Source organism: Lagenorhynchus albirostris, chromosome 13 (genome assembly GCF_949774975.1).
Source record: "Lagenorhynchus albirostris chromosome 13, mLagAlb1.1, whole genome shotgun sequence".
Lineage (NCBI taxonomy): Eukaryota > Metazoa > Chordata > Mammalia > Artiodactyla > Delphinidae > Lagenorhynchus > Lagenorhynchus albirostris.
In genome coordinates, this window is record NC_083107.1 from 14,388,254 (window position 1) to 14,415,096 (window position 26,843).

A 26,843-nucleotide genomic window follows, 5' to 3' on the forward strand; every position below is an offset into this window, starting at 1 on the left:
GCGGGTGCTGTTGTGTCGAGGAGGCGGGACTTAAGGGAGTTTTCCCTCGCGACGCACCTACTCGGACGCTGTCTCTTGGCCGACCTACCTCCCCGAGGCCATGGCGGTGTCTGCTCGGTCTGCGCTGTCACCGCCCGACTCAGGTAGGGTCAGAGCCCCGCCTTGTGGCGGATAGAGAGGGGCGCGGGTTTCAGAAGGGTGGGGGCCGGAGGGCTTCCCTGTGGGACCTGGGGAAGGGAGCCTCCGATGGGAAGGAGCCGTAGAGAGAGATTGCAGTCTTCGGCTTCGGGGTAGTGATGACATTCAGGACGCTTTGCGGCTAGAGGGCTGCTGTCTGAGAAAGGTCCTGGGGCATTGGGGGATCCTGGAGGAGGGGCTGCACTGCAGGGATGTTTCGGGTAGTCAGAGATCAGTGGAAGAATCCAGGTAGGCAGAAGACCTGGGCCTGTGATTTCTGTGATTTGAGGAGGAGCCTACTTTAAAGCATCTCCATTCCCATACGCGCACCCACAACTTTCTCCATTTATCGGTTGCAGATAAAGTACAGAAAGATAAGGCTGGACAGACCTCAGGGCGCCGTCAGGGCAGCCGAATGGGGAAGCTCTTGGGTTTTGAGTGGACAGATGTGTCCAGCTGGGGGAAGCTGGTGACCCTGCTGAATAGACCAACAGATCCTGCAAGCCTGGCAGTCTTCCGTTTTCTCTTTGGTAAGTCCAGTTTCTGGGAGGGGCCAGCGTGGTTGGGGATGGGAAAATGACAATCGTCCCTTGTCCATTTCTTGGATACTTACTTGCTTAGTGGACTTACCTTCCTTTTCCTAAGAGCTGAAGTTACTGATATCCTGGAAGAGGTCGTTGTGACCCAGTTTTGTCTCCGATTAGGGTTTGGAGACCAGAAATGCTTTGGTCTGAGGCTATAGGAAATATAGAGGTAGAGGAACAGGAGCCCATTTTATGTGTGGCATGAAGTTGCCCAGTAAGTATGCTAAGGACTAGACTTTAGAGAAATGGCAGAGGTGACAGGGCAGACATTTAGGCCGTGACTCCCTAATCCAGATCTTTCTAACTCATAGGCCACAGCGTGTATGTTTGGAATGGGTTACAGATATGCTGAGATATTACTCCCTGTGCTTCTCAACGGGGAGTGAGTTTGCTCTCCAGGGGACATTTGGCAATGTCTGTAGACATTTGTATTTGTCACATCTTGGGGGTGGGAGGGAAGGGGAATAGGTGGTTACTGGCACCTACACAGAAGCCAGGGATGCTGCTGCATGACCTATGAACCACACGGTAGCCCTCCCAGCAAATAATTAACCAGGCCAAACTGAATAGTCCTGGGGTTGAGAAATCTTGCCTTAACTGGAGATGCCTTCCTGGCCTGAGTACCCCTTCTCTTTGCCCCAGTGTGCTGGCCAGACACGGCTCTGCCAGGTGTGCCAGAAAGTAAAAGAGGTTGAGGAGCACCACCCCAGAGCACTTCCTCTAGCCGGCAGGGCAGACCTTTACAAATATTACTATCAAATCTGAACAGCTTTGATCGCATTTTGTACACTTCTTTCATTTAATCTTCTCTGAAACCCTGCAAAATATTATGAGCCCCCTTTCACAAATGGGGAATTGGCTCGGTGAGGTGCAGTGGCTGTCTGAGATCACACGACTGGCATAATGCCTAGCACAGAGTAGGCGCTCTGTGGTTATTGTTGAATGAATTCTTTCCGGGGTTTGGAAAGAAGTCTGACCCTGGAGCTGGGCGTGCTCGACTGTATTCCAGCGTGTTCCACGGCTCGCTTTGCTAAGGCCTAGCGGCCCCCTCCCCCTCTGCCTTCTCAGGGCTGATGATGGTGCTGGACATTCCCCAGGAGCGGGGGCTCAGCTCCCTGGACCGAAGATACCTGGATGGGCTGGAGGTGTGCCGCTTCCCGTTGCTGGACGCCCTGCAGCCACTGCCACTTGACTGGATGTATCTGGTCTACACCATCATGTTTCTGGGTGAGGGAAACTGAGGAGAGATGGGAGTATTGACTGGCCTACCCCAAACCCTGAAATACAAAGCATGCTGGTGAATGACCAAGGTCTTGGGTTTCTTATTTCACTTCCTCCGTGACTTATAATTTCATCCTGCTGACCTGTGTGTCATCTGAGCTGTGACCCCGTAACTCTGTTTAAAATGTTGAAATAACATTTAATTGAAATTTATTTTCACTTGGTTATAAAATGTCTGATGACCTTTCCTAATCCTACCCACAGCCTGTCCCAGGGGAGCTGGGCCTGTAGTACCCCTCTGACCTCTTAATCCTCTCCCCCACAAATCCCAGGGGCACTGGGCATGATGCTGGGCCTGCGCTACCGGATAAGCTGTGTGTTATTCCTGCTGCCATACTGGTATGTGTTTCTTCTGGACAAGACATCGTGGAACAACCACTCCTATCTGTATGGTTTGCTGGCCTTTCAGCTGACGTTCATGGATGCAAACCGCTACTGGTATGAGTCTGGGGAAAAGAGGCAGGGGTTGGCTGCGTCAGGATGGTTACCAGAGATAGGGGCCCGGGGAGGTCCTAGGATTTGTCCCAGCAAACGTATTTTCAGCCATGCGTTGCAGAGTGTGGTTACAGGGTGACACTTTGATTTGGATGGATTTGGGAGAGGGAAGGGTCCGTGAGGTTGGGGCTCTTGGGGTGACAAAAAAGCAAAATGGCTCCATTCCCACCCCTTCACTCTTTCCCTATCTCCCCAGGTGCCTTGATCTATCCACTTCCTGTAATCCTCTTAGAGAGAAGAAGAGAAGACTAAAGCCAGACATAGCTGTTTTCAGATACTACAAGGGTGGTCATGTGGAAGAGGGAGCAGACTTTCTCTGTGTGAGCCCAGAGGGGCAGAGTTAGAGCCAAGAGTAGAAGTTGCTGTGGGGCAGAGTCATGTCAGAAGGAGAGGGCCCACCAGGGCTGCTGAGCAGTGCTGTCCCAGGAGGAGGTAACCCTCCTCGACCTCTGGCTCAGGTGACCATCTCTCAGGGGAGATGGAGAAGGGATTTGGAGGCAGGGTGGCAGGGCAGATGACCTTTACGGGTTCTCCCATTATTAAGTGAAAAGCGAGTATGAGCTGTCAGTAACATGAGTATAGGGGGAAAAAAATCTCAGACATTGGATTTGTTGGTGATTTATCAGTCATTAATTAAACTTCTTTCATCAACACACACATGCAGATGCTCCTTTTGTAAACCTTTACATTCATTCAGAGTGGCCAGCTGTCATCACAAAGACGCACTTTTGACAGAATACCCCTGAAAAGTCTCATTTTTATGACTTTTACACAGTTTGAAAAAATATCCATCACTTACTGAAGGCTTTCCACGTGCCAGGCACTATGCTAAATGCTTTTAATTTTTCCACATTATAACCCCATGAGGTCCATAGTGCTGTTCCCATTTTATAGATGAAGAAACTAAGGCTTAGAGAAGTAAAGGACTTGCCTAGGGTCACATAGCATGTAAGAGGCGTAAGTGAGACTCCAGGTCTCCTTAACTACAGGCTCCCATGCTCTTGACCACAAGTGTAAGCTGCCCCTTTCCTGGCTTCTCTGCTCATTCTGTGTCTTCTTGAAAACGTACTTTGCTTCTGCCTCCCCAGAATACATCTAATCTTAGGAGCCTGGTTTTATCGGTTCTTAGCCTAGGTAAGCTGTTAGCAGGTACCCTCTGGCACTAGATCCTAGCATCCAGGTCTATGAAGTGTCAGTTTGTCTTAGAAATTGAAACTTGTTTTTAAATGCACTATATATATTTTCATACACCTTTAGCTTTTCAAACGTTGCCTCAAATTCGTTCTTTTTCATATTCAGCCATATTCTAGCATTTTAGTCTTGTTCCCAATCTATTTCTTTAGGAGAAACTAATTTGCTAACTAAACGAATGGTAAACACTGAGCTTTCCGTTGTTATAACTCACTAGTAATATTTCTGTTGTGACTTAAAATAGTCGTTGTTGCAGTATGCTCATATAATTCTAAAGGACCTCAGAATAGCCCAGAGGACCAGAGAAGGTGTGGGAGACATCCTGGGATAGAGAGAGCATTACACTTAAAAAGCATTTCTACCAGTCCCAAGGTAGAAATGGGACTGGACTAAGAAGCTGTCCTCTATCCTCCTCCCCCTCGCTGCAGGTCTGTGGACGGCCTGCTGAATGCCCGGAAGCGGAACGCCCACGTGCCCCTTTGGAACTATGCTGTGCTGCGTGGCCAGGTACAGGATTTCAGGAGAGGGGGAGGTGTTCTCAGCAGCCATTGTCAGCACGGCTGTTCCACTGCCAGACTAGGCTCTGCTCTGCCTCCCTGGATCTTCTCTTTTCCCCTTTTTGCTGGAAAGCTGGGCTGGCCTTCCCCTTGTTTCCAACCCCCTAATCTCTGGGGTCTTTCACCTTGTCATAGAAAGAGTCGAGCTTTGTTCCCACTGGATTAGAATCCTCATGAGGAAAGAGTAACATTATGACTTTCCTTGGTGCCTAGTACTGTGCCTGGCATCTGTAGGATGTCGGGTGAGTGAATATATGAGATGAGTGAATAGAAGAATGGATCTAGTCTCCCTTGGGCCGTGAACTGGCATCAGAACTGATTTGTGACTGTCTGTAGGGGACAAGGTTCTGACTTTGTTTGAACATTCGTTTTGTGTTTGCAGATCTTCATTGTGTACTTCATTGCGGGCGTGAAAAAGCTGGACGCAGACTGGGTGGAAGGCTACTCCATGGAATACCTGTCCCGGCACTGGCTCTTCAGTCCCTTCAAGTGAGCGGCAGGGCAAGAGGCCTCATGTGGCCCAGGTGCAGAGTGGGGGGCTTGACTCCCTCAGGTCTGCAGTCACGGCTGCTCTTCCCACTTTGCCTGAATTTGCACGTGTTTCCCTCTGTCCACTCATCTCCCTGTTCAGCAGAAGGCAGAGTTGATGGTATCAAAAGATCTAGGCCTAGCTGCCCCTGGGAGACTTACAGTGTGGGCGGAAACAAAGGGAAAAGCAGTAAAGGAAAGGAAAGCGCCAGGGCTAGGTGGCTTGGTAAGTGAGGCAGTGGCCCCAGCAGTTGCTGTGGTGGTGCCTCTGTCCTCGGGTGGCCACCCCAGCCTCTCGCCGGGACTCCTTGGTCGGCGTGCGGAGCAGATGGGCAGTCGGCGCCCCTTACCCCGACAATACCATTGTTGCCAACTCTTTCCAAAACAGAGCTGCTCCTCTCTGACATTACTCTTCCTCCCATTTCTTCTTTCCTCTTGTTTTACTTTGTTCTTTTCCCTCTTTCCTGTCATCTCCCAGTTCCTAAAGTTTGACACCATGATGATGTTAGCCAAGCGTTCCCCTATTACAGTTTCTTCTCAATGTATAACCTCCACGAAGAACCTGCCCGCCACAACACACACTGCTCAATCAAATTGTGCCCTCGGAGATGCACTCTTGCTTATTACATAGGGTATGTTGAAAAAAGATGGCCACCTAAAGTATGTGGAAATGAAGAGGGGTTGGAAAATCCTACCAGAGGATGTCTTTGTGCAGAGTTCTTCCACCCACCTGCTGGGGTGGATCCTGCAGCAAGGACAACGTAGCAGAGGTACATCTGCTGTGAGTGCGCTGTGAGTGCTGGTGCCTGACCTTTGACCCTGGTGTCCGCAGATTTGTATTGTCTGAGGAGATGACTAGTCTGCTGGTGGTGCACTGGTGCGGACTGCTGCTCGACCTCTCTGCCGGTTTCCTGCTCTTCTTTGATGCCTCAAGATCCATTGGCCTCCTCTTCGTGTCCTACTTCCACTGCATGAATTCCCAGCTCTTCAGCATTGGTCAGTTCCTGTACTCTGGTGGGAAATAGGAAACCACAGGTGTGAAGGGGAGGGACGAGCCAGCGGCACGTGTGGCAGTGGGAGGTGGTGACAGGGACGGGCGCCAAGCTGAGCCGGATACGGTCTCTGTGAGATGGAAACAAACAGGGAGGCGGCTGGTGGCTTCCGGGCTCAGCAAGTATGTTGTGTAGTAAGTTTCTCCGGGGAGAAATAGACTGGAGTTGAGAACTTCTTTCATCATCAGTGGAGTACCTGGGAAAGGCTGCCTAGGGGAAGGGGGTTGAGGCGATTACCCACGTTTTCCTCCGGCCAAACTCCTGACGTGCTGGTTTTCTCCCTGCTTTTCTAGGTATGTTCCCCTACGTCATGCTGGCCAGCAGCCCTCTCTTCTGCTCTCCCGAGTGGCCTCGGAAGCTGGTGGCTCACTGCCCGAAAAGGCTGCAAGAACTGCTGCCCCTCAGGACTGCCCCCCAGCCCAGTGCTTCCTGCATGTATAAGAGGAGCCGGGCCAAAGGTGGTCAGAAGTCAGGGCTGCGCCATCGGCTGGGCGCCGCCTTCACCCTGCTCTACCTCCTGGAGCAGCTCTTCCTGCCCTATTCCCATTTCCTCACCCAGGTACGTGTGGGCTGGGGGTTAACCTTGAGCAGCGGTGGAGGCGACGGCAACCGGGAGAGAACAGGGCTGGTCTTGCAGACCTCTCTTGGTGGAGGATGGTATCAGCGTGAGGACCGTCGAGCTGATTGCCGCTGCCCTGCCTTCTCAGGGCTATAACAACTGGACAAACGGGCTGTACGGCTATTCCTGGGACATGATGGTGCACTCCCGCTCCCACCAGCACGTGAAGATCACCTACCGTGATGGCCGCACCGGCGAGCTGGGCTACCTCAACCCTGGGGTGAGATGTCTGATGCTGATGATTTACTGGCCTTCAGAGGCCCCCTTGAGCTTTGGGGTCTGGTTTGGTCGTAAACACAATTATGAAATAAAACACATTTGGGCCCACTCTGCCCTTTCTCTGGAGCCCTGTGGAGCGCTTCTTTGGTGGGGGTTGAAATAGGGTGATGTCGTTCACTTCCCTGAACTGAGATGAGATTTAGGAAAGGTGAGTACCGCTAGCCCAGCAATGAGAAATTCTTCCAGCGAGTTTTGTGTGGTTTTGTTGTTGTTGCTGTTTCTCTGTCAGAACTGGCAGCAGGCAGGGGTCTCTCTGTGCCGTTGGCATTGCATGACCTATCCAGAGGCTCCATAACAATGAGGTGGGACTAACGTGGGGGTTTGGGGCAGGTATTCACACAGAGCCGGCGTTGGAAGGATCATGCGGACATGCTGAAGCAATATGCCACTTGCCTGAGCCGCCTGCTTCCCAAGTACAATGTCACTGAGCCCCAGATCTACTTTGATATTTGGGTCTCCATCAATGACCGCTTCCAGCAGAGGTGGGCAAGGGGAGCAGAGAAGGGGGAGAAATGAAGTCCAGCTCTTTCTGCCAAGATGAATAGCCCATGCTCCCCAGTGTTGTCTTGCTTGAAAGGCTGTCCTCGGGTGCATGTCCCTGTTGACCTGGTTGTGGGCATAGCTGATTGCTTCCAGCAGGGGGCACCATCATCCTGAAGAAAAGGTAATGCACTTATTCTTTTCGAAGCTGTTATCACAGCTCGTCAGGTGGCCACTAACTCCCACTCTTCCCAGTGCTGCAGAATCTCTTTCCCCTCCTTTCTCTGTCCCAAACTGGCAATAACATGCTGACGTAGGCCATTTCTTCTTTCTGAAAAACCTGTTTCTTCTATCTGGGAACAGTGATGAAAAGAACAGAACCAGAAATGCCAGTGCATAGGTGGCTGTGGCCTCCTTAGAACATGGTTTTCTTTCCTAAGGATTTTTGACCCTCGTGTGGACATCGTGCAGGCTACCTGGTCCCCCTTCCAGCGTACACCTTGGCTGCAGCCACTACTGATGGGCCTGTCTCCCTGGAGAACCAAACTACAGGAAATCAAGAGCAGCCTGGACAACCACACCGAGGTGGTCTTCATCGCGGATTTCCCTGGTACGGAGGAGAGCAAGGAGGCTTTGCTGTCTCCCTCTTGGCTTTGTTGGCCAGGGATATGGCGTGTGATGGAGTGAGGAGGGGCTTCTCCTGGTGGGAGGAAGGTTTTTGAAACCCGACGTGGGGGGTGTTGGTGAAGGTGTGATTTCTCTGTTCCGGCTGGGGCTGAGTTCACTCCACCATGGGGTGGGTTGGGGAACTCTTGCCCAACAGGGCTGCACCTGGAGAACTTTGTGAGCGAAGACCTGGGCAACACTAGCATCCAGCTGCTGCAGGGAGAGGTAACTGTGGAGCTGGTGGCAGAACACAAGAACCAGACTCTTCAGGAGGGAGAAAAAATGCAGGTATTTTGCTTGAATTAACAATGGTAGAGGGACCACCACTTCCCTGGTGGTCCAGTGGTTAAGAACCCACCTTCCAATGCAGGGGACGTGGGTACATCCCTGGTTGGGGAACTAAGATCCCACATGCTGTTGGGGCAACTAAGCCCGCCCGCGCCACAACTACTGAGCCCATGCCACAACTAGAGAGCCTGCGTGCCGCAACTACTGAGCCCATGCGCCCTGGAGCCCGTGCGCCACAACTAGAGAGAAGCCTGCGTGCCACAATGAAGGTCCCACTTGCTGCAACTAAGACCCGATGCAGCCAAATAAATAAATAAATATTAGAAAAACAAAACAAAAACGACAGAATAAAACAATGGTAGAAAAGTTTAGACTAGTAGAGTTTTTTTATTACAGACTCAAAATACTTTAACATAACAATAATGCAGTGGGAGCTCAAAAAGCAAGGGCCCCAGGGGGGCTGTGAATAGCCTCATTCAGGGTTCTAGAGGTCAGTTCCTTTGGACTCTAACACACAAGAAAAAAGATGTCTGCGACGGTGTACAGTGTAGGGAGGCCATAGGCTGGCTAGGGAAAGACTAGAGGGTGAAAGAGATCTGTTTCTTCCCTCTTTTCAGTTGCCTGCTGGTGAGTACCATAAGGTGTATACAATGTCGCCCAGTCCTTCCTGCTACATGTACATCTATGTCAACACTACAGAGCTTGCACTGGAGCAAGACCTGGCATACCTGCAAGAATTGAAGGAGAAGGTGGAGAATGGAAGTGGTGAGTATATGAAGATTTGGGCTGAGATAGCCCGCTTTACAAGAAGTCAGTGTTGTGAGTGAGGATCTAGCCATTAAAGAATGAACTTGAAGCGTCTAGCTGGGGAAAGGGGAGTTCTAGGAGAGAGAATGCTCTCTCTCTCTCTCAGTGATTCCTCTTTTTGCCCTCTTTCGGGCAGAAACAGAGCCTCTGCCTCCAGAGCTGCAACCTCTGCTGGAAGGGGAAGTCAAAGGGGGCCCTGAGCCAACACCGCTGGTTCAGACCTTTCTTAGACGCCAGCAAAGGCTCCAGGAGATCGAACGCCGGCGAAATGCCCCTTTCCACGAGCGACTCCTCCGCTTCTTGCTGCGAAAGCTCTATGTCTTTCGCCGCAGGTAAGTTTTACCCACAGCAGTACGTGTCTTTGCCATTAGATGTTTGCAGGCTGAGTAACTTTTCTCTGGTGAGGGTAACAGTAGGGACTGTTTCCCAGGAAAGGACAATCCAGTGCTAAATTCCTCCCTTTTGTCCTCTCCATTCTCCTCTCCCTGATTGAATGGGAGAGTAAGTGGTGTCTGATGGCCACCTCTTGTTCTGCCTCAAGTTTTCTCCAGCCTCCCTGTGGGTTATTCCTACCCCACCCTGGAGTCCTCTACCAGACTGTATAAGGAGTGGGGTGCCTTTCCAACTGGGATGTTGGGGTGCTTGAGGGGAGAGTCTCACTTATGCCTGGGTGAGGGGGTAGGACCAGGTGTCCCCTAAGGGCTTTGGCCAGAATGCCTATGTTGAAACAGGAGTTTGGATTGCTGGCTTTTTCCCTCTTTTTCAGCTTTCTGATGACTTGTATCTCACTTCGAAATCTGGTATTAGGCCGCCCTTCCCTGGAGCAGCTGGCCCAAGAGGTGACTTATGCGAACTTGCGACCCTTTGAGCCAGTTGGGGAGCCGAGTCCTTCAAACACAGATTCTTCAAATCCTAATCCTTCTGAGCCAAATGCTGACACTGTCCACTCAGAGTTCTGAGGGAGGCCAGATGTTGGGTACAGATATAGGAGCAGCCAGTTACAAGACCATTACCTATGCAGTGGACATCTGAAAAATTCAGATTTTTTTTACATTTTTCTTCCTTATCCATAGCTCTGATAAATTCAGAGATGATAGATTAGAGGAACCAAGGAAGTAAAGCAAGGATAAGATTTATCAATCCAAGGTTGAGGGGCCTGGGGAGTTAAAAAACAACGTGAAAATGTCTTTCTAGGATGAAAGGGTAAGGATCAGGTTTAAAGTGACTGGCTCCTTGGTGAAAGAGATTTAATGTTCCATGATGAAAATAATAGCTGGCTGTTCTCAAGTGCTTGCCATATGCTAGGCACTGTGTGAAGCACTGTTGCAGCATTATTACATTTAGTCCTTAACGGCCATAAGCCCTATTTTATGGTTGGGGAAACTGAGGCTGAGAGGTAATATAATTTGCTCATAAGACATATACCTAATAAGGGGTGGACTGATGGTTTGAACCTCAAGTCTGTTTGACTTAAAGGTCCTGCACCCTGCTGCTTGTAGTTTTCAGAATCCTTGACAATAATGTAGCTTAAAACTTGTCCAATTATAAAGTGTGATTAGGATGGTGATCAGGTTTTAAATGCACAGAGAATAATTTTCTCTTCACTGCGATTTTGGTTCCTTCTTTGCTCCTATTATTTATACAGCCAGTTTTTCAGTAGCAGTCATGAGCATAGTTAGAATAGCAAAAGAGTTAAACAAATAATGAAATTTAGGTGATTAGTAGTGGTATTTATCTACAAATAAGCTTAGTATTTAGCATTATTCTAGCCTTTAATGAGCAGGAGGTGATGTAAAGTAAGATTTAACCGAACAGTGGTGAGGGATTAGGGAATGTTGACAGTCGCTTTGTAGACTCTGGATGTAGAAAGTTTGGATGTGATTTAGGAGGATCCTCAATTCTGTGAAAATTCAAAGGCCTGGCCCTGGGCTAGGAAGTTAGAATGCAGAGTAATTAAAAAGGAAAAGACAAACTAAAAAACAGGCCCTGCTTGGGAGCTCATGGTCTTCCGGGCAGAGACGTCAGTAGACTGGCAGTCCCAGTAACTTTGATAAAGGATCGCATCTGTTTTCAGGCTTCTCTTCGCATGCTCCACTCCACCCAGTCTCAGGGTTCTTTCCTAGGCAGCTGCCTTTTCACTGTACACACTTGGGATGATTATGTCTACTCCATCGTTTCCAGTGATGCTGCTGCTTAGGTTTCTTTCCTGTGCCCTAGACCTGTATATCTAGCTAGCTCCAGCTGGATATCCTACAGAGCTTTCAAACTCTGTCATAAACAGAACTTGCATTCATGCCCAACTCAGACTTGCGTCTCCTTTATTAGTGAATGGCAACTGTTTTTTTTTAACCAAGCCATCTGTGAGTCATCAGCCTTGACTCTTCTTTTCCTCACATTTCTTAAGATTTCAAGTCCCATTAATTCTGCCTCCTACTTCTTGGACCTATTGAATTCATCTCTACCACCTCTGTTCTTCCAGCCTTTATACTGGAATCCAGTTAGGGACAGACCAGAGCAGGGCTGCCATGTAGTTGTGCAGGTTGGGGCTGAATAAGGGCACCCAGCTGAGGCCAAGTGGGGCCTGGCAGTAAGTCCCTCTGATTCATACAAGGCATTTTGTGGGTCAGTGATGGCTGTGCCACAGGGCATCTTGCACCGATGTGGGGGAAACACTGGTTTTCAGCCCTTTTGCAGATCTCAGCGACACGATACACCTTGGCACCATGTCCTTTCCCGCAACTGCTGCCCACAGCCTCCTTTTTACTTGGTTAAAAAAACAAACTCTTCACTTCAGAAGGAAACTCCTGCAAAAAGTATCTTTCTTAATACAAGCAAGGATGCTGCTTTCCTGCAACCTGTCTCGTTTTCCAAATGAAAATGTTGGGGTGGGATGAAGAAAGGTGCTAGTCTAATACTGGTTAAGAAAAGCTGTTCACTGGTGAAAATCTGGGTTATTCAGATTTCAGTATTCAGGCCCTGGTAATTAATGTCCTTTTCGCCAGAAGGCTTTGCATCCTACCCCGAGCATTTAGATCTTGTCCCTGACCAGTGTCATCCCCCTTGAAACTCTGTAGAAAAGTATGATTTTCAACTTAAACATGAAATAGGACATTTCCTTCTATTAACACTTTATGCTTTTGATTCTCAGCTGTAATCACTTCACCCCTTGCTGTTTCTTGCCTTTGCTTCTACTCTCCTCTCTCAGCTGGTTAATCCCCACCTCCACCCCGCGGCTAGGTAGAGGACAAGCCACCTTGAAGGTCACTCTCTTTAGTCTGCAAACTCCTTGAAAGCAGGGGTCATCCTAGTAAATAAATATTGAACCGAACCTCAAAGCAGTTCTCTCTCTGGTATCACTTCACCAGCCTACAGGCATGTACTCATCCTCATCCCATTTGGTCAAGATGGTTAACTTATCTTCAGATAGCAATGCAGTGATCTAAAGGCTTCTTGAAACTTTTTCTGGAGTTTTTCAATGTCATGCAAAGTTGAACTTCTCAAGTTTCAGAGCAGGTCAGAAGATTTAACCTTGCCTTCCCTCCCAAATGTTTCTAAACTTCTAAGCCTCCAGGCAACCAGGTACAAGCATTCCTTGGGCCTCACGTCTGCAACAGCAGAGCACAGTGAAGTGTTTGAACCACCTGATCTCATACGTGCTGGTATGAACATGTGCCAAGTGGCTGCTAGGCTTAAGGAAGGATGGTCCAAGCTCTGGCTGATGAACCTTCTACAATTTTAGAATAAGCTTTTCTCTCACCACTGTTTAAAAACCCTTTTCAAACTGTAGTATGTACTGAACATGTAACTTGCAGCCTTTAACACCTGTTTATATAAACGGGAAACTTAAGGCATTAAATAAACTTTCTACATTTTCAAAAAGATGAAAATTGGCTTAAATTTTCTAAAGTGAACATTATCACTCCTTCCACATTACACTCACGTTAATGGTTTTTATGCCCTTAACCTTAGATAATTTAAAACACTGCTGATGGTGTAGATCTGGCTGCTGTAATAAGGAGCTGTGAATTTTGCCCAGTGTATTGGCCAAAAAGGGCAGTGCTAGACAAACTGAGATCAAACCTTGAACTTCCTTAGTGCAAGGGATATGATTTACAAACTGCTTGCAGTCAGGATTGAAGTGATTTCCCTAAACCATGGGTGGGATTACGATTACTCAGGGTTAAAAAGTATGTTCAATTCATATTCATACCAAAACACTTTAAAAGAATAATGGACACAGGTTAAGGTAGAACCTAGCATTTTATTTAGATCTTCATTAAACTGTTGGAATTGAGAACCAGACATACGTAATAAACCTCCAAAAATAGATGCTGAAAGGCACTTTCTGCTTAGGGCAAGCAGTCATGGAATAAGCATGTAAACAAGCTGGCTTCTCTGTACCACACCAGCCAAGTCAGCTTTCTCCATGGCCAGCTGCACCAGCTCTGCCCTCCCTTCTGTTAACACCAGCCAGAACCCCTGTAGGTCTAACCCAAGGTTTTTCTGTAGGACACCTTGGCCTACCTGGGAATGCTGGAAACATGTTAAAGGAATCATGGTGTTGAGGAAAAAAAAAAAAAAAAAAAAAAAATTTAAAAGCTGCCATCTGAGGTGATGGCTTCTCTGTACTTACGCCATACCCCAGAATACAATAAATAAGCAATTAGAAAATGTTCAAGTATGAAGGGATTTCCTCCTCCCCGCCAAAAGCACTGCTCTCTGAAGGAAGCTGGTTTCTCTGTAGCTACACCAGCTGTTCAGAAAGCTCATTGGACCTGGTTTTGAAAACAAAACAAAGTTAAAACCCTGGGAGGACTTATTGTGCAGTGTGGAGTGCTCAGTCTTTCTTATAAAGAAAAAAAAAGTTATCTGGTACCAAAGTGTGCAACCTACAGACCCTCAGGTACAGCCCTGTGACTTCTTTGTATGACATCACAAGGGTGCCAAGTGCCTGTTTTTCTAGAGCTAGGAGTTGGTGGTTTGGCTAGTGCTGAAACCATGCATAGGATTGATTTACTAAATAAAAACCTTATTACGTACGTCCTCCAAAAGACAGCTGAAGAGTGGAGAGATTTTGATTTGGTGCTGTTTAAGAGATGGCAATTAAGAGCATAAGCACCAGGGAGATGGTTTAATGGTAACTGCCTTTTTTTTTTCCTTTCTCATGTCAGGCTAGAGCTCCAACTGGAACTTGCGTTACATGCAAGAATGATTGGATAGAGAACACTCCCTGACAAAGAGCTACATAATTAGAAATGGATCAAGTTAAAGGGAGGATAAGGGAAGGCTTCACATTCATAATAGAGCTCAAGACATTACAAATTCATGCTGACAGGGCTGTGGCATTGCCAGACAGAGGCTATAATGGAACTACAAGTACTTTACGTGCACGTTACAAGGACATTTTCAGCATTTGGTGGGAAAGTCAATGCAATTAGGATTTTAGAAGGTTGGGTGATAGGGCACAAAGGTTCAATTTCAAAGCATTGTTTACTACAGTGCTGTTGGTTTGTTTCTAGGCAGTTACATGGATCACCTATGCTCACTAAATTCATTATAATGGTGAACAAAACACCTAGGGACAGAATAGCAAGCCCAACTTACAGTCCCCCACACAAGCTAAAATTCATGTCATTGACTAGAGTGACTGCAACTGATCAGGAGCTGAAAGAGGACAGGAAAACTTAGGAAGAAGGGCCCTTTCCCTCAGAGCTTGAAGGCTTCTCTGTAGCCTACGCCAACAAGTCTGGGGAAAAAAGGCTAACACTTTCAATATTTAAGCTTTTTGGGCACTTCCCATGGGAAGCTGTCCCTACCAAAGTGGCCATAGGCTGCAGTCCTCTGATAAATTGGCTTCTTCAGATCCAGATCCCTGGAATATACAAGTCCGTAACTTAATATGTAGCATTCAATTAAATTAAAGCAAAACAATCAGCAAGACTCATTTTCAAGACTTCTGGCAAATGAGTTCAGTTCTCTGGGGTATGCTAGGAAAGAAGTTTGTGGCAAAAGTGTTTGTTACTTCCCTGGTGTCCAAACTCCTTGCACAGTCCTTATTAGTAACTATAGTTCTTGTTTTTCCGTCCCTGGCTCAACAAATATGAAAACTTGTCATTATTCTGAGACATTGCAAGTGTCAAAAGCTCATCTAAAATCATGGAATACTTACCGAGGTCCCATGCCCACACCCTACCATGGTTATTTTCTTTGTAACAGCCATGCCCATTCATCTGTACTAAAATTTCTTTTAAGTAAACATCCCTTAGGTAACAGGAGCACAAAGCCTATATCAAATGTGGAGGACTTTCTAGGGTGGTTAGTCTAAGCCATGCAGCACTGTAATTTTAGAGTTTTCCTAATAATTTAAGCCTTTACTGACGGCAATTTAAAAATGACATCAACACATTCTAGGAATTACCATGTTTCCCCACTCCAGTCTTCCTTCACACCTTCACTTTCTCAGATTTGAATATATCAAGTATATATACATACACACCCACACCCTCAATGTTTTTCACTAGCAATAGTCTTTACCATCTTTACCTGACAATGACCCCAGGGCGGAGGTCAAAATTCTTCTTCACAATCTCTAATAGCTCTCTCTCACTCTTCTGAGAGGTGCCATAATGGAAAATGGAGATAGACAATGGATGAGATACTCCAATAGCATAAGAGACCTAAAAGAATTTAAATGTCGCAAGAGTCAGTGATCAAAAGACCCACATACTTGTGTAATACACTGGTATCAAAAAAAGACAAGTAGATAACTGCTAAATGCCCTCCCGCTTACATGCTTTTAGTCAACCCAGTTATATAGAAGCATATACCTGAACAAGAACCCTTCTGCACAGACCTCCTTTAACAAGGGATTTTGCCACCCAGCGAGCAGCATAAGCAGCTGAACGGTCCACCTTGGTATAATCCTTTCCTGAAAAGGCACCTCCTCCATGAGCTCCCCAACCACCGTAAGTGTCCACAATGATTTTCCGGCCAGTCAAACCAGCATCACCCTGAAATTATAGGATTTAAGTTACTTTATGCCTAATCCTTTCCAGTGGTTCTAGATCAGGCTTGTTAAATGGTTATTCAATATCACTTGGCAAATATCCTCAGAAGAGGCACAGGTAGGCTTCAAAAACCCTAGGAAAAAGGTGGAAGTAGCCAAATTTTAGCAAGTAACAGAAGACCCAAAAAAGCAACTGAATTGACATTGTAAGACCTTACCTGAGGCCCACCAATAACAAATCTGCCACTTGGCTGTAGATGATAGATTGTATCCTCATCAAGATACTTTGCAGGTACAACGGCTTTGATGACTTTCTCCTTTAGGGCATCCCTCATCTCATCCAGACAAACTTCTTCATCATGCTGAACAGATATAACAATTGTGTGGACTCTGATGGGAAGCACAGCACCTCGGTCCTGCATATACTGCACAGTCACCTTGAAAGTGAAACAGATCATCAGAACATCAATCTATTAAACAATAGCTTTGTTCCTGATTCTCTACCCTACATTACAATACGGAGAACAAACCATATTCTTCTCTTAGCTTTAATCAAAACACCTTACTGAAGTCCTGTGCCAATGTAATGTGTGTAGTTTTGACACTCGTCACTTACTTGAGTTTTAGAATCTGGGCGTAACCAAGGCAAAGTGCCATTCCGGCGTAGTTCAGCCAGTTTGGCATTGAGCTTGTGTGCTAAGACAATGGTTAATGGCATACATTCCTCTGTTTCATCAGTGGCATAACCAAACATCAAACCCTAAAAAAGGAAAAGTTACCAATGCAATCAATCCAAGCTTTAGAATTTAATGTTAGAAGAGATGCAAACAGATGTCTACCAAGATACCTGGTCTCCTGCACCAATGTCTTCCTCATTCCGATCAAGATGAACACCTTGAGCAATATCTGGTGACTGTTGCTCCAAGGCCACTAGCACGTTACAAGTCTTGTAGTCAAACCCTATAAACAAAACGATGTTTTTTTGGTTTGTTTTTAAAGGGCCATGGCAATACTTTGTATTTACGACAAAGTAAATTTGTCATTTTAAAATTATCTGGAATTCTAAATGCTGCTAGAGAAATCAAATATACCTAAAACTTAGTACTTTTAAAGAATAGGGCTGGAACAAAAACACTAAAAATATACAAGTAGAATTAAATATTCCCAGGAACACTCTAAAAGATATAGCTAGAGAGGACTGAAAAAAAATACCTGGAAAAATGAGGTTAGAAAGCCCACGCATTAAAACACACCTTTGGAAGAATCATCATATCCAATGTGTTTAATGGTTTCACGAACCACTTTCTGGTAGTCAACAGCAGCTCTGGACGTAATTTCCCCAGCAAGAAGGATCATTCCAGTTTTAGCAACAGTTTCTAGTAAAAGAGAGGTTCACAGTCAAACATCACTTTTATGAAGTAATTTTCATGCTACCTTTTCATCAGGTGATAAAGCAGTGTTCTGAACCTACCACAAGCCACTTTGGCATCAGGGTCCTGCTGAAGGTGGGCATCAAGAACAGCATCACTAATCTGGTCACAAATCTTATCTGGGGAAGAAAAAAATTCCTGGCTTAATTTCTTTAATTCACTGATAATGTCATGTATGTCATGCCCCCTTCCCCTATAACTACAGCTGGGAAGATCTCTGTGTTTTCTTTTAAAAAAAACTGTGGCAGGAATTCCCTGGCAGTCCAGTGGTTAGGACTTCGTGCTTCCACTGCAGGGGGCATGGGTTCAATCCTTGGTCAGGGAACTAAGATCCTGAAGGCCGCTTAGCAGGGCACCCTCCCCCCACCAAAATTGTGGCAAAACCTATACAGCATAAAATTTACCAATTTAACCATTTTCAAGTGTACGTTTTCAGCGACATTCCAAGTATGGAGATCTTAACCGCTATACTGCTTTCGCAGAAACCATTTCCCTGAAGAATAAATGCTGGATATAGTGCTACATGTTTCCTAACTTGACACCTTGTTCTTCATATAGCTGTACCACAGAGATCACCAATTCAGATAAGCCAGCAGAACACCCAGCACGTTTAATACATTTAAGCTCATTGCAGTATATGCGCTTTACACCTTTACAAGGACTTCAGTCCCTTCTTTAAAGTATATCAGACATTTTGAAAAATTAAGTTCCTAGGCAAAAACAATTTCTATTGTTAAACAGGATAGCCACATAATGGAGATTGATTAAATGGAAGTAAGTAGAAAGTGTTTTATCTTCCATTCAAAAGCAAAGCAAGGAACATTTACCTTCACAGCATTAATTTTCAAAGACAATGGTACTCATCTTATCCCCCGAATTTAAATTTTTCATTATAAATCTAACCAACCAGAAAGGTGAACCGTTTATCAGTCTCTCCCTGATTCTAAGGAACGCCAATTAGGGCAGTGAGAAATAAAGCAACGACACTTCATGAACAAAGGGAATAAAACGGCATTTGATTTTGTGTTAAGAGTAATCCAGGAACAAGAGCCGAATAGACTGGAAAATCCCCAAATGTATTCTGAATCCTTGCTGATCTTCCCCTCACTGTACTGCCCTCTATTAAAAATCAGGAGAACAGAAAAAAACCCCGAATATCACTTTCCTAAATTTTCTATAACCATCTAAAAAAAACTTAAGCAAAATGTGTACCGCAGTCCAGTCAGAGGCCCAGGACAATCTAAACATTTACAAATGCCTGCAGCTTTAAGTTAATAAAAGGCGGTTCAAATACACAGTGCAGTTCTCAGCGCTGGGGGAAAACAAACAAAACCACCCACACCACACCTGACCTTCACTCATCAGGATCTCGGGGTTTGTCCTCTCCTCTACCACTAGGTTGCTCGTGGGATTTCATCATAGGCACAGTAAGCTTGCTAGAGGGAAATGGATCCTTAAACCAACAGACGAGGCATCTGTCATTGTGGTCATCCCAAGAAAGGGCTGGACCCGTCTATTAGAATAACGATCTTCACTAGGTGAGGTTTTCAGGCTGGGATCGAAAGTTCCTTGAAATAGCTTCATTCGTTCACGTATAAATTGATCGCCATAATGGCGGACCGGTGGACAAAGCCCGGAGGATGATATATGGAGTAAAAACCTTGCCTAACAGTCAGCCCCAACGCAATGGCGCCATACACTTAATTCATGCTTCCTATCCTTTTCACGCACGATCCAAATAAGGAATGCCTCCTCCGACAAGCACTATATTTAGTTGGAGGCTGTCACCTTGACGCGAGGCCATATACCGGCTAAGGACATGTCGTATTCTTCAGTGTAGCCAAAGAATTAACGGGAAGAGCGGAGGCCCGGTGGCCCGGGCCACGCTCTGCAAACCAGCCGGCTCCCTCGCCCAGAAGCCACATGCGGCAAACACGTGGTTGAGGCTGCAATGCGGGGCGCGCGCTCTCGCGGGCCGGACGCGAGCACGCGAGGCGGGCCGCCCACTCGAGGTGGCTCGGACCGCAGGGCGGGGAGAAGGAACTAGTGCCCTCCCCGGCTAGAACACGAGCGGCCACGGCCCCCGCCCTTCTCGTTTTCTGGAATCTTCCGCATGCCGGGGCGCGCGGCCGGATGGGAGGGGAGGAGAGAGGAAGGGGGGGCGGCGGCCACGCGCTCGGCAGCGGCAGCGCCACGAGGAAGGCGCGCGGCCGCCGCTCTTTCCACCAGCAGCCGGGAGAGGGCCACCGGCTTGGGCACCGCGGCCGGCGGATTCTGCCGGCCAGTCCCGACCCCGCGCCCCGCCCCTCGCTTCGCTCCAGGCCCCGTCACCTCACCTGGGTGGCCTTCCCCCACAGACTCGGAGGTGAAGAGGAACGTGCCCTCCTCGATGAACGCGTCGTGGAAGCCGTTGAGCTGCCCGTTCATGGTGGTGGCGGTGAGTGAAAGTGGCGTTGAGGAGAAAAAGCGGCGAGCCGACAAGTGCGAAACGCGCTAGCAAAAGACCGCGTTCTTGTCAGCTCGAGCGGGCGGCGCGGAGCAAACGAGGCGGCGGGCAGCGCGGCCTACTATTTATACACGGCGCCCGCGCGCGCCCGGCTCGGGCCCCGCCCCTCGGCGCCGCGCGCCAATGCGCCACTCGCGCGGGGACGGGGGAGGGGAAGGGGCGGTGCACCGAGGGGAGTTCGACCGAACCATTCTGCCAGGCAGGGGGAAGGGAGCGGAGGTAACGCGCCCCTCTCGCGAATATTCGCCATCTTAAGCACTAATAAGGAGTGAGGGGAAAGGCAATATACTGGGTCGTTGTATGCTTCCGTGTTCGACGTGGGAGGAAGAGAGACAAGGGCTTTATGGGCCTGCTCCCCTGTGCTGTGACAATGGCACCTCCCTTCCGACCGTTGGCCGGGCTACCTGGCCGCTAGGTCGCGTCCCCCAGCGGGGGCCGCGGGAATCGTCGGGGGTTTTGTCCTCTGGCTCTCCCCGAGGGTCTTTCCAGCTGCCCTGCCTGGGGATGCCCGGGTGACAGGGAGCCAGTGGCCCACAGCCACGTGAAAGTGGCCATCTTGGCTGGTCAGCGAACGATCCTTCGCACGGCCTTGTGCATCCTCGCCCTGAGCGCAGCCGGCGGCTGGCAGCCCTGCGGGGGGCCGTCTAGTTGCTGGCAATTTCTTGGTTAATGGTTCTGTGGTGAAAATGGCCGAAAAGCGGAATAAAGAGAGTTCTGTCATCGATTTCAACGATTGCCGTCCCCCTTCCGCCCCCAGCGCTACAGTTTCTGAGAGAGGCCGTCACTCTTTGTGGACCCTACGGTGGAGGCCGCGCTCGGCCCCTTGGCTCCAGCCTTTTCCCCAAGAAAGGAGGCTGCTCACAAGGCTCACCTTGCATTTGCTGACTTTACTATCTTGGAGGAGGAAAAAAGTCGATGTTTAGAGTATGATTTCAGTCTTCTGTTCAAGAGACTGTTGAATATTGGGGTGGGGGGAGCCCCGTTTACGCCCTTGTATGTGATTCAGCAGATCTCTTGACAAGGTGATGGTCTGTTTCCTGAAGCTTTCACTTTAAAATGTCCACCTGTGTTTGTGCCAGGTTTGCCCATTTAAAGGAATTATAGGGAGAGAAGGGAAAAGAACAAAACCAAACTTGAGCCAACGAGGAGCCGGGAGTCGGGGACCGATTTCATGGCTCTCCGTTTGGAAGGAGCCCACAAGTGGCGGGTGGGCCGGTGTCACTTCCGTCCCGCACAGGGGCTTCGGACTTGGTGCAGGGCCGGGGCCGGGGGGCTGCTGCTGTCGCGGTGGCCCCGAGCGCATGAACTTCGGGTTTAATGATGTTATTAGGAGACCGCCTGCTCCTAGGATAGGATGCACGTTACCCTGGGGAGATGAATAAGACCCCTCGCAGCAGCCTCCAGCTGCTTACCGCTCAGAGAATTAGGTGAATTCGGAAGAACAATCCTCTCCGCGGCTTGCGGGAGGAAAGGTGGGTTTGCTGATTGGGAAACAATGGAAGCACTTGGGCTGTGCTTGGGGCTTTCACAAAGAACGTTATAAAAGGGCCCATCTCTAGACTTTATGACCACATCCATGGTCCTTCAAAGCACGGAACAAGAAAAGGCTAAATCACAAAAGAGACAATATAGATGTTTATATTTGTTTCTGTTTTTCAAACTAACTTATGGAAAAATAACTGTGTAAGACGTTAATCATTTCTTGTTTGTTTTAGAGTAGTTCACTTTTTTTTTTTTAAGCAGAATGCCAATTTGTTAACTTACAATGTGGAATAAAATTCCCAACTGACACAAATTGCATGTGTAGGCTGCTCAGTGCATTATCTTCCAGCAGAAAAATCTATAGGGGAAGCTAGAATGTAAAGTTATTTGATTAATATGGAGTCAGAGCAAGGAGATTAAATTCAATGATTAGATCATTAAACCCTGATACCCCTATGCTAACAACTCCACATGGGGTTGTTCCTGCCAAGGAGATTAGAATCAGCTGTTCATACTTGCTTACCTACTCATTCTTGTTCTTAGCATACGTAATTTAATGGTTAAGGGTAGGGGTTTTGGAGTCAAGCCTCTGCCACTTATTAACAGTGTTGAGCAAACAGCTAACCCTCTCTACTCCTCAGGGTCCTCAGTCTGTAAAATTGGGGTAATAATCGTACTCTCATAGGATTGCATCAAGAATTAAACAAAATCATGCAAGCAAAGTCTTTCGCACAGTATCTAGCACATAATAGTTAGCTGTAAAAAATAACCCTTCGGTGGCTTCCAATTGCTGTTAGAATAAAGACCAAAATCCCTACGTACCCTTAAAGGCCTCAGTGTGATTTGGCTGCTACTTCTTTAACCTCATCTTGTGCCACTCTCTCCTTTTTCCCTTCTACTTTGCATTCTTTTAACTATTAACAGTTAAATTTCTTAATCGATTATGCTCAAAACAAAGCACATTTTCATTGATTTATATGTTTCGCATTGTCCCTTCCTCCCACAAATATTTACAAGCGTTTCTGTCAAGCAGACCCGGTATTGGTGCCATGACAGTCTTAGTCTCTGCCCACCCATAGCTCTAAATGAGGGGAGATGCCTGGCTAATTCCTCCCCATCCTTCCCACCCAGCTCAGCTGCCACTTCCTGGATGTAGCCTTCAGCTGCCTCTTTCTGGATGAAATCTTCACCTACACAGATTTCTCACAGGGTCCCGTGTTTTTCTACATGGCACTCAGTGCTCTTTGAAATACAGATTTGGTGATTATTTGATGAATGTCTCAACTCCCAATTAGATTTGTAAGCTCCATGACAATAAGAAGGTGGTCCGTTTTGCTCAGGCTTTGTTGCTGAGAGCCTGACACACAGAAGGTGCTTAAGAATGTTTGTTGGAGGAGAGGGAGAGAGAAGAGAGGGAGAAAGGGAAAGAGACACAAGGAAAGGATGAGTAAATATAAGGGATGGCACAAAGAAGTGGAGAAATGAGAAACCCTGGGGATCGTGTAAAATCAATGAAAAGAGCCACCGCGTTGTTTTAGTCACCAGCGTTATAATTTATAACCCTGAGAGCTCTTTCCTAACAGGGAAGCTCATCGTCATCCTGTTCTGAGAGGAATGAGGTATCCGATTCCATACATTAGTGCCCTAAGGCTGAAATAAACTAGGAGGAGTTATTGGTTTATTTCATATTTAACATGAATGAGATTTGTTGAATGTGAAATGTTGCAAAACACATAGAAAAAATCAAATTGCCTAAAGCCTCCGGATCTCCAACCAAAGAACGTTAATGTGGCAGTAGTTCCATGAAAGAGGCAAGGTCGGTATTGGATAAACTGGTGTGTGGGACTCAGCAAATATGATGACTCCAGGTCTTATCCATCTGCCAGTTAAGGAGAGAGTACCAGTAAGTAAGAGAAAGCATGTGCAGTGCAAGAAGCTGTTGATTTGACAGGAAAACAGAGGGAGATGACACTAGGTATATCAAAAAGCAATAGTAAAGTGTGGAGATGTTGAGAAGAGAGCTCCTAAGCTTTCCAGACTGCCTTCTATGTGATGACAGGACAAGAAGAAAGAAATCTAGGCCAGACGCCTCCAAAATTGTGCCAGTTCTTTAGGGCCAAAGCTCAGACATGGCCTCAGAAGCAAACTAGCTCTAGTGGGTTCTGAGACACGTACTGTGTGAATCCCCTCAGTGTTAGGCTTCTTGTAATCTGTTTTTGTTTCTCTGTTTTTCTCTCCTGATAATCAGATCTTTTAACAATCCCAGTAGGTAGAGAGGGATGGAAGAATGCATAGGGTACAATGAAGAAGACACTGAAGGAGACAATAATATGATGATGATGATGACATCTATAATTTATCGTGACAGGCACTTTTCTAATATCTGTGCCTCACAACAATTCCAGTGAGGCACATATTATTTCTCTTCCTATTTTATACATGAAGGAACTCACATGTAATTCTCCCAGGTCACACACCAAATCAGTAGTGGACTTGAAATTGGATCTGAGCTCTAAATTCATGTTCCTTGCTACAAGTCATAGGATAGATACTTCACACTCCCTGAGGTAATTAACCATAAAATTTGGTTTGTATCCTTCCATACCTTTTTCTATAAACATGCACGCGCACGCACACACACACACATTTACCTGAAACATGGATTTTTCTCTTAACAATTTTCATGGCCATTTCTCCAGGACACTATATAGAGATAGAAATCATTCTATTTTTTTTCTCTTTTAAAAAAATTCTGATAAAATAAACATAGCATTTACCATTTTAAAGTTCTGTGACATTAAGAACATTCACATTGTTCTGCAAAATCATTCTTTTTAATAACAGTAAAACGTACTATATTGTGACTCCATACAGTTCATTCAACTGTTGGCTTAATGGTTGGTATTCAAGTTGTTTCTCATTTTTGCCATACACACAATGCTGATGAAGGTAACATCTTTGTACATATACTTTTGTGAAGCAGTGTTTTTATTTTTGTGGAAGAGATGTCTCAAAGTGGGATTGCTGAGACAAAGGATATGTACATTTTTACGTTAGTAGTTACAGTCAGATTACTTTCCAAATGGCTGTCAAAACTTCCCGTGAGAAGTATGAGAAGGGTAGGAGAATATCTAGAAACCACAAAGGAAAAAAAAGACTGATAGACTTAACTACATAAAAATGAAAAATTACTGTGCAAGTAAAAGACGAACAATAGTAGAAAACATTTGCAATACATATGACAGACAAAGGCTTAGTACCAATTGATGGGAAAATGACAAACAGCCCATGAAAACTAGGAAAAAGAGTGTAAGTGAGTAATTCACCCAGGAGGAAATGCAAACGTACGAAATGATACTTAACCTCATTGATAGGGAAATGAATTAATTCATTTGTGTAGTGAGTTTGGGAAAAACAAGACGTGTGGAGGAGGGGAGGGTAGAAGCAGGAATCTAAAGAACAGGAAGCTCCATCTCTAGCTCCCCCATTAGTTTGGCCTTTAGTGGAGCTTTCGTTTTTCTGATGATTGATCCTTATGTGGCTTTTGATTGTTTGTTGTTTTGGGGCATTTAACTCAGAAAGAGTTAAAGACATTTAGTAAAATTGCTCTAACAAAGTCCCTTCCCTAACTATTTACTTATTTATATAAACAAGTTTGCTCAGTGCTTATACCTATAAAAATGAAAAATAGATCAGTAACGAACCCTGTCTCTTTCTAGCAATAAGTAATATTCTTTCATGGATTTTAAACTAGTATACATACACACACGTGTGTTTATATGTTTTTCCTTTTTTGATTGATAATTATAAAAAGTTAGAATATATTTATTTTGATCAGTCGTTTACTGATTATTAGTAAGTCAAGCCAAAGGAAATTTTGCTAACTCTTAGAGATTTATAGTTATAATAAACATTTTCTGATATATGTATTTCAATTTATATGCATATTTTGGTCCAGAATAGGTGATAGGGTGATCAATAAAAGACTTGCAAGATAAAATATAAAATATATTACACTAGTATAAAATTCTGCTGGGGAAGTAGATTGGAGTTCACAGAGAAAAAGAAATAATACAAATTTTTGCACTATTAAAGAAGAATTTTTCATGTACTTTGTTTTTTTTTAAATGAATTTATTTTATTTATTTTTGTCTGTGTTGGGTTTTCATTGCTGCGTGCAGGCTTTCTCTCTAGTTGAGGCAAGCGGGGGCCACTCTTTGTTGCGGTGCGCGGGCTCCTCATTGCGGTGGCTTCTCTTGTTGCAGAGCACGAGCTCTAGGCATGCAGTCTTCAGTAATTGCAGCACGTGAGCTCAGTAGTTGTGGCTTGTGGGCTCTGGAGTGCAGGCTCCGTAGTTGTGGCGCACGGGCTTAGTTGCTCCAAGTCATGTGGGATCTTCCCGCGGACCAGGGCTCGAACCTGTGTCCCCTGCATTGGCAGGCGGATTCTTAACCACTGCGCCACCAGGGAAGCCCATAATCAGATATTTTGCAGGGTTTCTCCAACCTTGGTGGCAGTGACATTTTGTGCTGGATAATTTTTTGTTGTAGGGCACTATTCTGTGCACTATAGGATGTGTAGCAGTATCCCTGGCCTCTACCCACTAGATGCCAGTAGCAACCCACCCCCACAGGTTATGACAACTGAAAATGGGCTCCCCAGTTGAGAACCACTAAGCTATTGGAAACATTGCAAAGTTATAGTTAACGCTGCAGTTCAAAAGTCAGGGTCCAAGTTGTGCCCTGTCTGGAAGGCAGCCTTGCTTTCAGTCTCTGAGGATTGGGATGAACTTGTAAGTCCCTAAAAGTCTTCCCTGATGAAGCCCACAGCCCTGCAGGGTGTAAGGCCCCTGTGTGTGGACTACTATAGACGTGAGTCTCTGGGAATAGCCTGACAGGGAATAAATAGTCCCACTTGGCTGGGCTTTTGGACCCTGGATGTGGGAGCAACACAGGCGAGGAGGGGTGGTGAAGCAGATTGGAGGCTGGCCACTGCCCTCACTTCCTAGAGATGAAGCCATAGTATGGAGAGGGCTTCCCAACCTGAGATCCAAGAACACCAGCCGACCAGACATATCTCATCCAATTGAGCCTAAGCACCGTCCAGGAACACAGGACTATGTGTCTGTGGTGCTTCACCTTTACTCTAGGGGCAGGACATTTTGGTGGATGCCACTATTTGCTCTCCTTGCAGGTGACACTGGACCTGGACAGGAAGTGGCCCTTGCTGGACAAGTTCCTCCTCAGTTAAATTGCTCAAAACCTGCAAATTCAGTGCTTGTGGTCCAGAGCCACAGGGAAATGCCAGCTCCCTGCAGCACAGTGGTTCATAACCCTTTTTGTAGGTCTGCAGAAAGCTGGGGATCTCTCCCTAGAAGTACGCAGCACATATACTCACACACATAATTGAATATGT

At 46.5% G+C, this 26,843-nt stretch overlaps 2 protein-coding genes and 1 long non-coding RNA gene across 4 annotated transcripts in view; 2 read left to right on the top strand and 1 right to left on the bottom strand.

Moving 5' to 3' along the window:
* Positions 1–12,885, top strand: GGCX (gamma-glutamyl carboxylase). Its single transcript, XM_060169776.1, has 15 exons — positions 1–143; positions 537–707; positions 1,830–1,988; positions 2,315–2,480; positions 4,157–4,235; positions 4,668–4,774; positions 5,646–5,809; positions 6,159–6,424; positions 6,573–6,704; positions 7,094–7,245; positions 7,684–7,853; positions 8,067–8,197; positions 8,815–8,962; positions 9,141–9,336; positions 9,771–12,885. Exons 1-15 carry the CDS (start codon positions 101–103, stop codon positions 9,961–9,963), a joined length of 2,277 nt encoding a protein of 758 aa, XP_060025759.1. The 5' UTR covers positions 1–100; the 3' UTR covers positions 9,964–12,885.
* On the bottom strand, positions 8,565–19,971 carry MAT2A (methionine adenosyltransferase 2A). 2 transcript variants are annotated; one of them, XM_060169778.1, is made up of 10 exons: positions 19,777–19,971; positions 17,482–17,559; positions 17,264–17,386; positions 16,858–16,970; positions 16,627–16,770; positions 16,229–16,447; positions 15,832–16,014; positions 15,548–15,681; positions 14,821–14,876; positions 8,565–8,925 (listed from the first exon to the last, which is right to left on the bottom strand). In XM_060169778.1, exons 1-10 carry the CDS (start codon positions 19,865–19,867, stop codon positions 8,891–8,893), a joined length of 1,176 nt encoding a protein of 391 aa, XP_060025761.1. In that variant the 5' UTR covers positions 19,868–19,971; the 3' UTR covers positions 8,565–8,890. The 2 variants fall into 2 exon arrangements, with proteins under 2 accessions (XP_060025761.1, XP_060025760.1); XM_060169777.1 differs by lacking the exon at positions 8,565–8,925 and having other exon boundaries at positions 13,246–14,876.
* The window catches only part of LOC132531752 (uncharacterized), a 27,803-nt gene continuing 20,404 nt past the window's right edge, over positions 19,445–26,843 (top strand). Inside the window, exon 1 of the long non-coding RNA XR_009544207.1 lies at positions 19,445–19,877. This is a non-coding gene — a long non-coding RNA (uncharacterized LOC132531752). The remainder of the gene's footprint in view (positions 19,878–26,843) is intronic.